Below are 17,444 nucleotides of genomic sequence, written 5' to 3'. Positions count from 1 at the left end.
TGTCTAATTTACTGTGTAGCTCCCTTTAACTTGCTTATGTGTATTTTCAACTCTAGTTTCATGCCAGCTTTCTGTTCTGGGAGTTCCGTTATAAAATGGCTGAGGGCAGATTGGTTGTGCTGCCAGGCTGTTTGGATTACTGTATGCTCTCCAATAAAGATTCTTTTAACCACAAACTGGAGTATTTATCTTTGGATGGTACATAAGGTCAAAGTCAGTCTCTGTTTATAAAGACACTTTGTAGTTACATGCATGGTAATCAAGAGGGCATGTGGGTAAAGACAGGAACGTCTATTTAACAGCTGAACATAGATCAAGGTAGAGAGGATAAATGCCCCAACATGGGCGAGTTGTTGACAGCTCAGTTCCTACTTAATACTATCTCTGATTACCTGTTACAAGACAAATGACATAATGGAATTGCATGACATCACAAACACAGGTAGAGGAGGACATAGGATGTATTGTAAATGACACATGCGATGTAGTCAACTCAAGCTGCTGCGCATCTGAATTAAATGCTATTTTAAGATATAACTAAACTAAAGTATTTACCAGTGGCTGAGATTAATGCAAGCATTCCTTTTATCACTTTTTTGTACACTTACGTGTGTCGCCCTATGTGGGATTGGTATGCCCAGATGTGGGTTCCTTGCACCCTGTGTCACTGTAACCAAGCAAAACCTGGCTGATGAGTCCTAACTAGAGCAAAACTGGTCCTAGGTTGCTTGTGTTTCCGTTCAGGGAGGACCTGGCCTGGCGGTTTGGGACAGACTGCTCCCATGCAGCCTGGTCATGAATGATTTGCATGTGGCTGGGTCAAAACTGAGGTTGCGTGGTGTGCAAAATAACAATAGATTGGGATGCGGCTTGAATAATTACCAGTGACTGAGATTATTTCAAGCAATCCATCCATCACTTTTTTATATGCTTTGGTGTTTTGCACTTAGTGGGGCAAGTGTGCCCAGATGAGGGTCGCATGCACACTGTGTCAATGGAACCAAGCTATAGCTGGCTAGTGAGCCCTAACTAGGGCAAAACCAGGCATGGGTTGCTTGTGTTTTGGCTCAGGGAGGACCTGGTATGGCAGTTTGGTCTGGATATTTCCCACTTGAACAGGTGGTGACTGATATGCATATGGCTGGGTCCAGTCTGGGGAGGCATGGTGTCCAAACTAATGATGGATATTTGGCCCAAGCGATTACCAATTGCTGTCATTAAATCCAGCATTTCATCCATCACTTTTTTGTATGCTTTAGTGTGTTACTCTAAGTGGGATGGGTATGCCGAGGCGTGGGTCTCGTGCACACTGTGCCACTGGAACTAAGCTATAGCTGGCTGATGAGCCCTAAATGGGGTGAAATCAGACAGGAGTTGCTTATGTTCAGGCATTTCAGGCTGCACTGCTCTCACTGGAGCCGGGTCGGGACTGATTTGCATATGGCTCGGTCCAAACTGAGGTGGTGTGGAGTGCAAAATAACAAGGAATTGGTATGGGGCCCAGGTAATTACAAAAGGATGAGACTAATTCACGCATTTCATTCATCAATCTTTTGTGTACTTTTGCGTATACTTTATATTGTCAGAAATCAGCATGCTGCAAAATACTGGGTGGCTTTGATTTGTTGAAGGATTGTGGAGTATTGTGTAGGATTGAAGGTGGTAGAGCATTTCTAGTTTCTAGTCTGAATGACACAGCAATTTAGAACTGGACTGAACTTAATGGCTTACTTTTTCTAAGCAGTTGGACATGATTGTGGGAAAATTTATTTAATCATCAAATGTTCCCCCAGTAGTGCTTGTTTTCTAGCAAGAGGGCAGGATCTTTCTTTGGAGACATGAAGGATAGAGCATAAACGTGGCATGGTGAGCAAAAGAACGATGGATTAAACCCAGATCTATGACTGGGGGTGAGTGTTTGACAATGTTCAGCATTCCGTCCATCACTTGTTGTTTTTGCTTTGTCGCCCTAAGTGGGAAGGGTATGCCCAGACGTGGGTCCCGTGCTTCCCATGCCACTGGATTCAAGCTAGCCTGGCTGATGAGGGGTGAAACCCCGAAACCGGTCCCAGGATGCTTGTTTCCGGTCCAGTGAGGACCTGGCTTGGCAGTTCGGTCTGGACTGTTCCCATGAGGAACAGGGTCAAGACTGATTTGCATATGGCTGGGTCCAAACTGGGGTGGCATGGTGAGCAAAAGAACGATGGATTAAACCCAGATCTATGACTGGGGGTGAGTGTTTGACAATGTTCAGCATTCCGTCCATCACTTGTTGTTTTTGCTTTGTCGCCCTAAGTGGGAAGTGTATGCCCAGACGTGGGTCCCGTGCTTCCCATGCCACTGGATTCAAGCTAGCCTGGTTGATGAGGGGTGAAACCCCGAAACCGGTCCCAGGATGCTTGTTTCCGGTCCAGTGAGGACCTGGCTTGGCAGTTCGGTCTGGACTGTTCCCATGAGGAACAGGGTCAAGACTGATTTGCATATGGCTGGGTCCAAACTGGGGTGGCATGGTGAGCAAAAGAACGATGGATTAAACTCAGATCTATGACTGGGGGTGAGTGTTTGACAATGTTCAGCATTCCGTCCATCACTTGTTGTTTTTGCTTTGTCGCCCTAAGTGGGAAGGGTATGCCCAGACGTGGGACCCATGCTTCCCATGCCACTGGATTCAAGCTAGCCTGGTTTATGAGGGGTGAAACCCCGAAACCGGTCCCAGGATGCTTGTTTCCGGTCCAGTGAGGACATGGCTTGGCAGTTCGGTCTGGACTGTTCCCATGAGGAACAGGGTCAAGACTGATTTGCATATGGCTGGGTCCAAACTGGGGTGGCATGGTGAGCAAAAGAACGATGGATTAAACCCAGATCTATGACTGGGGGTGAGTGTTTGACAATGTTCAGCATTCCGTCCATCACTTGTTGTTTTTGCTTTGTCGCTCTAAGTGGGAAGGGTATGCCCAGACGTGGGTCCCGTGCTTCCCATGCCACTGGATTCAAGCTAGCCTGGCTGATGAGGGGTGAAACCCCGAAACCGGTCCCAGGATGCTTGTTTCCGGTCCAGTGAGGACCTGGCTTGGCAGTTCGGTCTGGACTGTTCCCATGAGGAACAGGGTCAAGACTGATTTGCACATGGCTGGGTCCAAACTGGGGTGGCATGGTGAGCAAAAGAACGATGGATTAAACCCAGATCTATGACTGGGGGTGAGTGTTTGACAGTGTTCAGCATTCCGTCCATCACTTGTTGTTTTTGCTTTGTCGCCCTAAGTGGGAAGGGTATGCCCAGACGTGGGTCCCGTGCTTCCCATGCCACTGGATTCAAGCTAGCCTGGCTGATGAGGGGTGAAACCCCGAAACCGGTCCCAGGATGCTTGTTTCCGGTCCAGTGAGGACCTGGCTTGGCAGTTCGGTCTGGACTGTTCCCATGAGGAACAGGGTCAAGACTGATTTGCATATGGCTGGGTAATAACTGGGGTGGCATGGTGAGCAAAAGAACGATGGATTAAACCCAGATCTATGACTGGGGGTGAGTGTTTGACAATGTTCAGCATTCCGTCCATCACTTGTTGTTTTTGCTAGAGCATAAACAAGGCAAACAAATCCATTCCTTTGCCTCAAGTCTGTTATGAAATGAGAGATATGCTAAAGAGACTATTGTGATCAAATGTAACTAATTCCATGGTAAGTTCACCAGGACCAAGCGGCATGGATCACCTTCACCTAGGAAGTGAACAATGTTGCCAACTGTAGCTTGTCTTCTCTAGGGCTGTTATGTTATGTTAACCCATATTTGAAGTGAGAATAGCTTTCTATTAATTTAAGAGCAAGCAGATGGGCATTCTACAATTTGGAATTACAGGACAAGTATGTACAACCTGCCATCTTAGTTATGCTTGGGAAGAGAGTGCCTTGGATCAAATTAATCATTTCTGTGCTGAAGTCTCTGCTTAGCTTTAGACATATTAGTCTTCACTTCCTCAATTGATAGACCGGAGACTCCTCAACTGAATTTAAAATTGTAAAGTTAATGCTAGCAACTTTTCAACTGTTTGTGAGATTTTCGCCACCCGGGCAGAGATCTTCGTACAGTAATTAAAAGGGAAAAATAATGAAGTTAAGTAACAATTTTTATAAATATATATTAATTTAATTAAAATGATATTAAAACACCTTTCATAGTTTTGCTTCACCTATGACTATCACACCAACAAGACACAACACACTCGTTTAAAAACATAACATCCTGTTTATATATATTTTAAATTAATGCTTTATATTTATATGTAACCATCTACCTACTGTATCAGTGGTATTGAATGTATCTTAAGCCTGGTTGAAAATGATGCTTAATGTTAATATTATTTTACCTTCATTTTAATGTAAGTTACCATTAAAATGTAATTTAATGGTTACAAATTAAATATTTTAAATAATAATACAAATTATTTTAGTGTGCATTATAACCTTGAAAATACTTTACATTTTTTCCCCTGCTGTGAGAAATGGGGTCCTTGGTTGAGTGGGGTGAGAACTCTGCTCAGGCAACAGCCACAGTCCCCTTCAGGGTGAACTATGAAAGTCACTAAATTGACCTGTGCTTAACCCTCTGGTAGCTCGGCAGAAAAGCAGTCAGGCTTACTTTATGGCAATTCTTAAAATACTTATGAAGCACAAAAACAGCAAAAAAGGAAAACAAAGCAACAAGAAAAATACCACACCAATTTAGAAAAAAAGTACCTTTTTTTATACATTATTTGACAAAACCAAAATCCAATTATTAGAACCGAAGATATACAATTTTAAATCTTAGCCTATAAAAATAGTTCTTAAAAGCACTAAGCTCCCACTGGGGTAATCTGGTTGCACCAGATCAGGATAAAGTCACAAGTTCAGGCCGGCCACAATGGAGTGTGGGCTGGATACAGGGACCAAATTAGTCCTGATGTACATTAAATTCTGGTTGTAGAGCATACCGTCACACAGAAGCGATCCCTTGGTGCAATGCGAGGTCCGTGCCGAAGATGTGTCATGCAGCGGCAGTCCCGATGAGCTGTGAGGCCTGTGAAGCAGAGTTTAATTAAGGCTGCTTCACGCTGTGTCAATTCCGATGATGAGCTGTGAGTTCTACGTAGAGGATGGGTTGTGCAGTGGCTGTTCAAATGAGCTGCAAGGCTGAGGTGCAGGCTTGTGTCCAGGTTGCATCACAGTACGTCTATTCCGATGACACACTATGAAGAGCTGTGCCAGGTCTGTGCCACACTGCATTGGTTCTGGTGAAGACCACAGCTAGGCTGGCAGAGCACCTTTAGCTCCACTTCCAAGGGTCCAGAACTGGAGAGGCACCACTTGGGGGAGGGGTTAGAACTCACAGCAGACAGAGTGCAGGTGCAATGGCCAAGATGGTTGGAGCCTTTTCTGTCCCTGAGGATGAGGGCAGGAGGCCAGCCAACTAGCCCTTGGCATCACTGTTGTGGTCATGGGTTGAAGATGCAGGCCCAGTCCTTCTCACTCAGGCAGCAAGAAAGCAGCACAGCAGAGTAGCAGGGCAGCAGGGCAGTCTTTCTTGCAGAAGCACAGCAGTCCTTTTTTTCGAGTCATTCACAGCTCCAGAAGTGTACTCAAGAGTGGGTATGAGGGTCCTATGTATATACCTTGTGCCTTCTTTGAAGTATGAGAAGTTTCTAGATATTCCTTTTGACATTTGGTTGGAATTTCTTGACTACCTGCCTTGCCTCTAGCCTGGCTTTAGGCACATGGGCTAGTGTGAAGTTCTTTGTGTGAAGGCAGGATACAGCCTACTGACTTGCAAGTAGGGCTGTGCCAGTGCTGGCCCATCCAAGCTCACCAAATCCTTCTATTGTGTGGTTGCCTAGGAGGAATATAAAATGACCAACTGCCAACTACACCCAATTATGTGACCCAGGAACAGGCTGCAGGCACCAGACAATTTAGTTGTGGATTAAATCTGACTTCATCCTTAAAGATGATTTTAATTACAGTTTCTCAGACACCAAACACGACTTTCCCATCTGTTCCCAATTGAATGTTAGCACTTATTGAATGTAGTATGGTAATGCAATGTTATCTAGCAGGAAAGGGAGACCTGAATGTAGTAGGGTAATCAAATGTTATCTTATAGGAAAGGAAGACCTCAAGGTAGTGGAAAACAAATTTAGGGGCTTTTCACTAAACATAATATTTATTATATTGCCATGTCAAATGGGCATTTTAAAACTGCATACATGCTGCAATGGAAGACCTGGGACATGTTTAAGGGGCTACTTAAGTGGGCGGCACAATTGGTAATGCAGGGACACTAGTAGCATTTAATTTACAGACTTTGGGAACATGGTATACCACTTTACTAGGGACTTATAAGTAAATTAAATATGCAAATCAGGTCTAAGCCAGTTTTACCATGTTTTAGGGAGTGAGCACAAGCACTTTAGTTAGCAGTGGTAGAGTGCGAAGTTTGCTAATGCCAGCAAAACTATTAAAAAAAAATAGGAGGGTGAAGGCAATGCTTGCCTTCTTATGTTGCAGTACCACAGGGCGGTCATTTGTAGTACTCTTAAGTCGATGTAAGCTAGTTTTGTCAGTAGCAAGACCGTGGTAGCGCTAGTTGTGCATTTTGTCAACTGCAATTGTCTTGCACATTTATGGATGTGTTTTTGTATTGGCAAGTCACCCCCACCCCCTACTTTCATTTCCCTGAGCTCCACAAAAGTATTAGTATTCATGCCTATCCATGTACTTCTGGACAGAAAAGTTAGGAGATGCAGACATAGATCTCGAGCTGGAGGTTTGTGAATTGCAATTTAGAGTGAGTAAATGATAAATTGTACTAATTTACGTAGTCGAAAATGGCTTAGGTGATTATGGGATAAGGCTTGAAAAAGGCAATGACCACATGCCAACCTTTCTGTAATGCATTGTTTCTGATTAACTCTTTGGGCTAATGGCCCAAGGCTCTCACTTCCATACTGATGTTAGTAATTAGAGAAGTATTGAAGTATTGCCAAGTGTAGTCATTAGGGCGGACATGAATGTCAAAGCTTCTGGTTTGATTTCCATTTATTTGACTGGTGTGAAAATGGATCGGTTTTCTATGTCCTACAAACATTTAATGACCTGGTGACTATAGAGTCTTCATTTCTGACGGGATATCTCTGTCCACTGCCTGCATTATGGTCTGCCCTGCACAAGGTGAATACTGGCATAGGGGACCCAGAGGGTCACCAACCACTGTTTCCTGCTCCTCCGTCTGCAGAAGAGGGGTGCACCGGGGCAAAATGTATAAAAGCCAGTTTGCAAACATACATCTCATTTTGCACATCTGCAAAGTCTGTTTTTAATCTATCTGGCCGAGCACAATTTGGGGGAAATTCTAATTTGGTTCACAGCCTTTGAACTACAAAGATCAGCATGAGCTCATATTCAGCATTTTGCCCCTCTATGTTCTCATCCGGGTCCTTACGATGATGTTGTGAAATGTTTCAGTGCATCATTTAAAATAAAGAGTATTTTACAATACATAAAAAGCATAATTACCTGTGTCCTTTGTAAGTCACATTGTTGCCTTGTAACTTAATTTCTCCATCTCCAGCAAAAAACAGACTCACTGCACGTCCACATGTATAAACAGAGTCTGTGCATTCAGGATCATTGTGCACCTACATAGGAAAAATATAAAAATAACATGTAACAGTAATGCTAAACTGTTGATATATTTTGCTGATTACATCAGCACGTTGATATAGAAAACAATAAAAGAACAGAACATCAGCCTCCTTAAACTTAGGGCCAGATGTAGCAAAGGGTTTTACCCATTCTGTGTCTATGGGAAAATGTATTCGTACATATGGCCCCATATATACGAACACATTTTCCCATAGACACAGAATGGGTAAAACCCTTTGCTACATCTGGCCCTAAGTTCTCTGAAAGAATGCCTAAGAGGATGTTGCGCTATTTACCATACATGAGCCCTATTCTGGGTTTTCACCTACTAATGGAGAATAACATGGAAATGCTGGTGTTTTCAGCCCCAAAAGAATTGTCACTGTAATAATTGGATCTTTTCCCAATGATATATTTCGGCAGTTTTGAACTGCTAAAATCTGTCCAATTGTTGAGGACATTGCAATAATGAAAAACACAGGCCACTCATAAGGAGGGTGTAGGAATGTTCCAGCCCTAATATAGTTATATAAACACGCGAAAATCCAAATGAGACAACTTTGAAACAAAACAAACGCCATTCTCTGAATGTAACAAATATTATGTGTATATAATAGACAAGTAACAAAAAAGATATGGCTGCAAAAACATACAAAATATAACAGAATATTAAGGGGGTCATTCTGAGTTTCCGCCCGCCAAACTTCCCCCGTCGAAAGACCGCTCCGCGGTCAAAAGACCGCGGGGCCATTTCGACTTTCCCGCTGGGCCGGCGGGCGACCGCCAAAAGAGCGCCCGCCGGCCCAGCGGGAAAGGCCCTGCAACATTGAAGCCGGCTCCGAATGGAGCCGGCGGTGTTGCAGGGGTGGGAGCAGCGCCGCCATGGAGGATTCTCCCAGCCGGGGGAAATCCGGCGGGAAACCGCCGGACCCGGCTAGGCGACCGCGGCTTTACAGCCGCGGTCGGAATAGCAAAGGAAGCACCGCCAGCCTGTTAGCGGTGCTTCTGTGGTCGTCGACCCTGGCGGTCGATGACCGCCAGGGTCAGAATGACCCCCTAAATGCCTTAAATGTTTTACCCAATTTTATGAAAGTTATCTTACTGACTGAACAAGTAAATGAAGACATTGCTTACTATGCCTCTTTACCCGTACGTTCGCATTAATGGTGTGGGAATCTGTCAAACAAATCTCTAGTGTTAAATGCGATTTAATTTCTGCTCACGGAAACAAGGTTAAACATTTCCTTTTGGCATATTAACAGTTCGAACATCGTTCTTTTGGTGCTGCAACCATGGCTGAAATCAGAGCACTCGAAATAAGTCAGTGAGGAGCAGGAGTTGGATCTCAACTAATCAAGATGCGGCGGGGATGGAGTCATGAGGGTAAGAGTTGTGAAAAGCGAAGTCTGACAGTCAATTTACACATTTATAGTTTAACAAAAATATGCAGCAAAGAAATTGTAAACAAGGGCAAATGTTACAGTGAATCTAATCTGCTTAATTAATTAATTAATCATAAAGAAGTGGCATTTTAAAAGACCTTATGGTTTGAGGCATTTGCTGCACAGATCTTTGTATGCCTAGCACAATTCAGGGGGCAATATTAAGGTAAAATAACTCTGTCTGACTCACAAAGTAACATATAGGAACATTGTGCCTAGTGCAAATCACTTCTGTGTATCACGCTGATCACACATTTGCATTTTATGTACAGAGATCCTTTTATTACTTCCAGTTCATAAGTTCATAAATTGCAATCCTTCTACTATTACACAGTCTGCTGCATGTAAATTGCATGGCATGTTTTTTTTTCCTCAATCTGTTATTACTTTAAGTTTGCAGAGAAGGGCTCCACTGGACAGCAATAAAGTATTTTTAGTACAGACAACTCAGACCATTATTATGTTTTAAATCCTGACTTTGTGTTTTTATTCACCATGAACTCAACAAATAATGTCTACAAGTATGGACGATATGTGACTCATACACCTTATAATTCTCGCTGTTTTATGTAGCATTTCATGTACACTGATTTACACACTTGTATGATGTATTTTCTCTCCGTGATGTGAAGCGCTCTAACACCCTACACTGAGATGAGTGGCACTATAAAAAAAAAGCACAAATTAGATAAATTAGTGCAATTTAAATCCTTACATGTGCAATAACTCATAAACAGAAACACATATGGAATACTTATATTGCCAGCACATCTTTTACATAGGAGGGTTTAACAAAAGTTAAAACCCTGCCTCCCAATCATAGTGCTTCTTAAGTACTTGTGCAGTGATACCAAGCTGCGTGCCTTTGTTTCCATCCACTGCATTGGTGTCTAGGATTTGAAGTCCTGATGGCTCCTAACAAGCATGATTCCTGAAAGAAATTAGGGTTGATGACCTTTTAAATCAGGCTTTTGTGTTTGACCCAACTGGAAGAGAACATATGAATGTCACCTTCCTGCCTGCAGGCTGCTGCTCGGAATGGAAAACAGATAATGTGTGCAGTAATGTAGTAATGCACATCTGCACCTTTAGCCCTCTTGTGGGAAACCACCTTGGGATTAGTTGCTGGTGGTAACTGAAAGTGGTGGGGCGTAATACTTGCCCTGAATTCCAGTGAGCTAGCAAACCTAGGAAGGTTCAGCTGATTTTCCTCTAGAGAACATTTTGAGAAAAAATAGAGGTCAAAGAGTGTATTTTAAATCACAGTTTTCGCATAAATTGGATCAAAAACCATAGGTGCTGACAGGACATTCATTAATATTGATGTGCTTTCATGGTGCTAAATCAATGGATGCATCTCTATGAATTGATCCCATTTTCTTTAAATATGTGCAGTAAGTGTTCTCATAATTCAATAATTACCTCAGTTGTGCCAGGGTCAGCATTTTGTCATGGATGCTGCCCATATGCCCTTTACATACAGTTTGTCAGTGACAGAAAAGTATGACTAAGTCCATTTGTACACCGTGGGTGACCCATATGTCAGAAAATGCCTCTAATGTGTCAGAGCCAGCATTTTGCTATGGATGCCAGTCTTCTTCCTGCATATGCAATGTGTACTCTCACTAATGCCAAGAAATACCTTTGGTATGACAGCACTAGCATTTTGCCATGGGTTCTCCTTATATCACAATTTATGACCAGTATGCGTCTAATGGCAGGAGTATAGTTTCTTCTCACCTTGAGCTCTGTAGCATCAAACTGAAAGCTGAGCCTTGTTATACTGTATGATGCACAGTATCCTGCTGTCAGTTTCTTGCATTCTCATCTCTCCCTCTCCAATCTCATCACTTGGTGGGGTGTCGTCAGTAGTGCTCCTGTCTGCACCACACTGATGGGAGTCAGTTAAAATGTCATTCAAGGTGCCCCAATGATAGTTACAATAAATCCAACACCTTGCCAAGGTTAGATTTATTATAATTAATAAAGGAAAGCAGTTTTAAAACTCTTTTCCTAAAGTTACCTAAAATCAGTTCTGTAGTATTCTCTCCTGATTAGTAGTCAGCCTTTGACAGGCTAAACCACAATGCCTCAATGAGGTGTGAAGTGGCCTGGGCTGAGACAAAGGAGACATCTGGTGGGAGGAGAACTGCAGAAGCAGATGTCAGGGCAGAAAGGGGACTGGGTAGCCAAATTGATCTTCAAAGAAGGAAAGACAGTTGGGACAGAAAACCGGACCTCCCCAATTTCCTGAACCCCCATGGAGGTTGGAAACTCTCTAATTAGATTAGGAGAGAGGCTAGAAGGGGAGTGTAGGGGAAAGTTAGCCACACCTGTGAGTGGGGGTAGTCAGACCTGACCCTGTAGGAGAGAGTTTCTCCATTTTTGATTTTTACGAAACAGTACTTCCTGGGACAAATATGTGCCACAATTCTAAGGAAGTTGTCATCAGAGAGGGTGGCATCCCGTATACCACTGGTCAGTGGTGACCCCCTGCTTGCCAGCCCAGTAACCTGGATAAAAGTGGGAGAGCTGCCTAGCAGCTCAGATCCCTGCTTGTAAACATCCAGAAAAAGAAAGATTGCCCTGCTGAAACTCTGGTTTGAACTAAGAAGGACTGCACTCATAAGGACTACACCTACTGCCCACTGCAGGCTTTACAAAAAGAGGACTCTGCCTTGCTTTAAAGGATTCAGGAGTAGATTCCCTGTAAACAAGAGGTATAAAAGAGCTACCAAGAGTCACTTGCATGAAATCCTGCAAGAAGCTCCCAGCTGACCAGTCCAATGGACTTTTAGGCATTTGACTTGGTACACTGTGGGAACTGTAGTCTCAACTCTCCAAGGACCATCTCATAGGTTATGGAACCTTGAATAATGTTGTGGACACCCAAAGACCCCAAAAGAACCTTCTGGAAGAAGCTCCAGAAGTTTGGGGGCATTGGAGAATTTTTGAAAAAAAAGTTCCAAAAGATGGTCAACCTGTCGCCGAGAGTGAAGCCAGTGTCATCGAATGGTGACCCGCCTGCATTTTAGGTTTGCCCAGCTGAAGCTCAGTAGCTCCTTACCACTGATAATGAGAACCAAGACCTCTAGGATTTCACTGAGGCCTCCCACTGAAGCAAGTCACAGTCAAACTGCAAGTTGGCCTGTCGAGGAGCCTCGCTTGACGTTGAGAGAAAAAGACCCAAAAATGTGACTAAGTGCCTGATTTAGAGTTTGGTGGATGGGTTACAAGTATTACAATATCTATAGGCTGTTATGGAATTACAAAATGGCAGACAGGATATCCATCAAATTTCTGACGGAGTAATCCCTTCTGCCAAAAATCAAGCCCTAAGTCAGAAGGAAATTTGTATCATGGCCGCTCAGGGATCCGACTTGGGCTCCATCGCGGTCAGCATCAAACTTTGACTTTGACCTGGTCAGGAGTGAGCAGATAGTCTCAGTTGGCGTTTTTCACCTTTTGGCGGTAGAAAGCACATTTTTACAGTAACTTATTAAAAGTTCATTTCTCAAGTTCCTATATTGGATTTTTATTGTTTTAGTGTCAGTTTGTGTATTCCAACAGTCAGCTCTGAGACTGACCTTAGGCAGCTTTTGGAGTTTCTCTTCTCTCCAGACTCATCCAACAATTGGTTTTGTCTCCAGGTGTCAGCAGAAAAATAGGGTGGAGTTGGGGCTCTCCTAACAGGAGATAAAAGAGGAGAGACTATGCCACTTTACCTGTTAACCTGTGCTGCATAACGCTTCCATTGGACAATTGAGTAAGAAAGGATATGGGAAATTCTTTTAGCTTCAAAGGGACCCTCGTCACCTCTCCTGACACCCTACAGTCTGACCCAATACAAAGGATCTCTGAGGAAGCATGTAATTCTCTATGTTATTTGGGTTTTGGGGTCTGTACCATTATGGTATTTGAACATTAAGTTTAGAAATATCACCGGAGCACAGAACCATGTTAAACATATAAGTATGCAACTTTTTCTCCTCAGTCTTTATCCTACGTGGCATTTACTTTGCAGTGTTCACTATGCAGATAAGTAGCACACAGATTAGTGACTTTCTATGGAATTCGCCATTACCTAAACCTTGCATCTCTGCAGGTAGTTTCTGTTTTTAAATAACAGCATTGTAATGCTATTTAATAAAGGGCTAAGGTGTGGGTAGCAGTAAAGGGAAGTAAAGGTGATTTCAGGATAAAGGGGTGGGTAAAGGTAAAGGAGGTAAGAGTGGAGTTTGAATTGGTTTGTGGGAAGAGCTGAAGGGAGGTAATGGTGATTTTAGGGTTTACAGTTGGGTAGAGGTAAATGGGGCAACGGTGATCTAAAAATGTGGGTGTTGTTTAATGGATTGGGGGTTATTTTGGAGATTTTGGTGTGTACGTTTTAGTTGTCAAGTACCGGGCATGGCGCAGGTCTGTTGAATGCCATTTAAGATTGTCTGGGGAAAGTGCAACTCTTCCCAAGAGCCACAGCACCATCCTGCATAAAATAATCTACATGAAAGGTGACAGCTGTCTCTTTAGGGGTTCACAGCTAACCACAAGAAAAAAGGTAATTTGGTAATATGTGTAGCTCTTTATTGTGGATGTAGATTTCATTGGTGATAACCTGAGAGGCACCGAACTCCGCACCAAGAAAAAGAGAGAGGCACAGTAATCAGAGTCAAATGATCCACGCACAAATTGAGCCAAAACTAATAGGAAGAATAATAATATGAAAATAGCTGTAACCCTTTCCAGGGATTGTCTTGCATATGCAAAAACAGGGTCTGACCTCGAAGGAAGAGACTCTGCTACATATTGGTATGGAAAGTTCATTTGAGTCCCAATGGAGTGACTACTGTCTTGGATTGAACACTTTGAAAATACTACATCTGCACTCAAAGGGCTTGATTCTCAAACAGTCATTTGTAGGACATAAAGTACTAATGTAGTAGTACTACTCATGTACATATAATTCACAGACATGTAGCCATCAACCTCCACTCCTCCCTGTCCTGCCATTTCTGCGCAGGGGTATCCACCATGTTTGAAGAGATATCTGCATATGTAGATATATGTTTAAGCAGTAAATGTGGCAGAGAAATGTTAAATTCACAAAATATAATTGAAACTTTGTACAATTGCTTAGAGCTACTCTACTTTTTGATTTAACCCTTTCACTGCTCTTATGATATATGAATATGGCATAAAATGTAGGGAACTAACATTCACTTACTTACATGTGAGGAAAAAGGTTCTGCAGATACTAGGATTCCACTAGCTGCCTGAGTTCTAGGGAAAAAGAGGGGATGCCAAGAATGGAATTATGTGTATTCCCTAGTGGATAAGACCCTTAAAGCCACAAGTTAATTTTATGATTCAAGTACATATGGAATGCAAGCACCTAATCTCATCAACATGGGGAACAGGGTCAAGACTGATTTGCATATGGCTGGGTCCAAACTGGGGTGACGTGGCGATCAAAATAACGATGGATTAAACCCAGATCTGTGACTGGGGGTGAGTGTTCAAAAAGTTTCAACACTCCGTCCATCATTTTATTTTGTTTTGGGATGTTGCTTTGTGCACCCTAAGTGGCAGGGGTATGCCCAGACGTGGGTCCCTTGCTCGCTGTGCCACTGGATTCAAGCTAGCCTGGCTGATGAAGGGTGATACCCTGAAACCGGTCCCAGGATGCTTGTTTCCTGTCCCGGGAGGACCTGGCCTAGCAGTTCAGGCTGGACTGTTCCCATGGGGAACAGGGTCAAGACTGATTTGCATATGGCTGTGTCCAAACTGGGGTGACGTGGCGAGCCAAATAACAATGGATTAAACCCAGATCTGTGACTGGGGGTGAGTGTTCGAAAAGTTTCAACAGTCCGTCCATCATTTTATTTTGTTTTCTGATGTTGCTTTGTGCACCCTAAGTGGCAGGGGTATGCCCAGACGTGGGTTCCTTGCTCGGTGTGCCACTGGATTCAAGCTAGTCTGGCTGATGAAGGGTGATACCCTGAAACCGGTCCCAGGATGCTTGTTTCCTGTCCAGGGAGGACCTGGCCTAGCAGTTCCGGCTGGACTGTTCCCAATGGGAACAGGGTCAAGACTGATTTGCATATGGCTGGGTCCAAACTGGGGTGACGTGGCGAGCAAAATAATGATGGATTAAACCCAGATCTGTGACTGGGGGTGAGTTTTCGAAAGGTTTCAACACTCCGTCCATCATTTTATTTTGTTTTGTGATGTTGCTTTGTGCACCCTAAGTGGCAGGGGTACGCCCAGATGTGGCTCCCTTGCTCGCTGCGCCACTGGATTCAAGCTAGCCTGGCTGATGAAGGGTGATACCCTGAAACCGGTCCCAGGATGCTTGTTTCCTGTCCAGGGAGGACCTGGTCTAGCAGTTCGGGCTGGACTGTTCCCAAGGGGAACAGGGTCAAGACTGATTTGCATATGACTGGGTCCAAACTGGGGTGACGTGGCGAGCAAAATAATGATGGATTAAACCCAGATCTGTGACTGAGGGTGAGTGTTCGAAAAGTTTCAACACTCCATCCATCATTTTATTTTGTTTTCTGATGTTGCTTTGTGCACCCTAAGTGGCAGGGGTAGGCCCAGACGTGGGTTACTTGCTCGCTGTGCCACTGGATTCAAGCTAGCCTGGCTGATGAAGGGTGATACCCTGAAACCGGTCCCAGGATGCTTGTTTCCTGTCCAGGGAGGACCTGGCCTAGCAGTTCAGGCTGGACTGTTCCCATGGGGAACAGGGTCAAGACTGATTTGCATATGGCTGGGTCCAAACTGGGGTGACGTGGTGAGCTAAATAACAATGGATTAAACCCAGATCTGTGACTGGGGGTGAGTGTTCAAAAAGTTTCAACACTCCGTCCATCATTTTATTTTGTTTTGGGATGTTGCTTTGTGCACCCTAAGTGGCAGGGGTATGCCCAGACGTGGGTCCCTTGCTCGCTGTGCCACTGGATTCAAGCTAGCCTGGCTGATGAAGGGTGATACCCTGAAACCGGTCCCAGGATGCTTGTTTCCTGTCCCGGGAGGACCTGGCCTAGCAGTTCAGGCTGGACTGTTCCCATGGGGAACAGGGTCAAGACTGATTTGCATATGGCTGTGTCCAAACTGGGGTGACGTGGCGAGCCAAATAGCAATGGATTAAACCCAGATCTGTGACTGGGGGGTGAGTGTTCGAAAAGTTTCAACAGTCCGTCCATCATTTTATTTTGTTTTCTGATGTTGCTTTGTGCACCCTAAGTGGCAGGGGTATGACCAGACGTGGGTTCCTTGCTCGGTGTGCCACTGGATTCAAGCTAGTCTGGCTGATGAAGGGTGATACCCTGAAACCGGTCCCAGGATGCTTGTTTCCTGTCCAGGGAGGACCTGGCCTAGCAGTTCCGGCTGGACTGTTCCCAATGGGAACAGGGTCAAGACTGATTTGCATATGGCTGGGTCCAAACTGGGGTGACGTGGCGAGCAAAATAATGATGGATTAAACCCAGATCTGTGACTGGGGGTGAGTTTTCGAAAGGTTTCAACACTCCGTCCATCATTTTATTTTGTTTTGTGATGTTGCTTTGTGCACCCTAAGTGGCAGGGGTACGCCCAGATGTGGCTCCCTTGCTCGCTGCGCCACTGGATTCAAGCTAGCCTGGCTGATGAAGGGTGATACCCTGAAACCGGTCCCAGGATGCTTGTTTCCTGTCCAGGGAGGACCTGGTCTAGCAGTTCGGGCTGGACTGTTCCCAAGGGGAACAGGGTCAAGACTGATTTGCATATGACTGGGTCCAAACTGGGGTGACGTGGCGAGCAAAATAATGATGGATTAAACCCAGATCTGTGACTGGGGGTGAGTGTTCGAAAAGTTTCAACACTCCATCCATCATTTTATTTTGTTTTCTGATGTTGCTTTGTGCAGTCTAAGTGGCAGGGGTATGCCCAGACGTGGGTTACTTGCTCGCTGTGCCACTGAATTCAAGCTAGCCTGGCTGATGAAGGGTGATAACCTGAAACCGGTCCCAGGATGCTTGTTTCCTGTCCAGGGAGGACCTGGCCTAGCAGTTCGGGCTGGACTGTTCCCAATGGGAACAGGGTCAAGACTGATGTGCATATGGCTGGGTCCAAACTGGGGTGACGTGGCGAGCAAAATAACAATGGATTAAACCCAGATCTGTGACTGGGGGTGAGTGTTCGAAAAGTTTCAACACTCCATACTATCATCAATGTTGAGAAGGGTGACAGAACACAGTAAAGCCTGTACACTGAAACGCACAACACAGAAACAACAATTAGCGCACAAAGACACATACATATTGGAGAATAGGATCATATGTCATGGAT

The 17,444-nt window shown here is 44.3% G+C and overlaps 1 protein-coding gene across 1 annotated transcript in view; it reads right to left on the bottom strand.

Moving 5' to 3' along the window:
• OTOG (otogelin) overlaps positions 1 to 17,444 on the bottom strand; it is a 956,473-nt gene that overhangs the window by 896,607 nt on the left and 42,422 nt on the right. The window contains exon 5 of the mRNA XM_069221482.1: positions 7,546 to 7,667. Within this exon, the coding sequence (XP_069077583.1) occupies positions 7,546 to 7,667 (122 nt within the window). The remainder of the gene's footprint in view (positions 1 to 7,545; positions 7,668 to 17,444) is intronic.

This window comes from Pleurodeles waltl, chromosome 3_1, assembly GCF_031143425.1.
Source record: "Pleurodeles waltl isolate 20211129_DDA chromosome 3_1, aPleWal1.hap1.20221129, whole genome shotgun sequence".
NCBI lineage: Eukaryota > Metazoa > Chordata > Amphibia > Caudata > Salamandridae > Pleurodeles > Pleurodeles waltl.
This window is presented reverse-complemented; position numbering and strand designations above follow the sequence as displayed.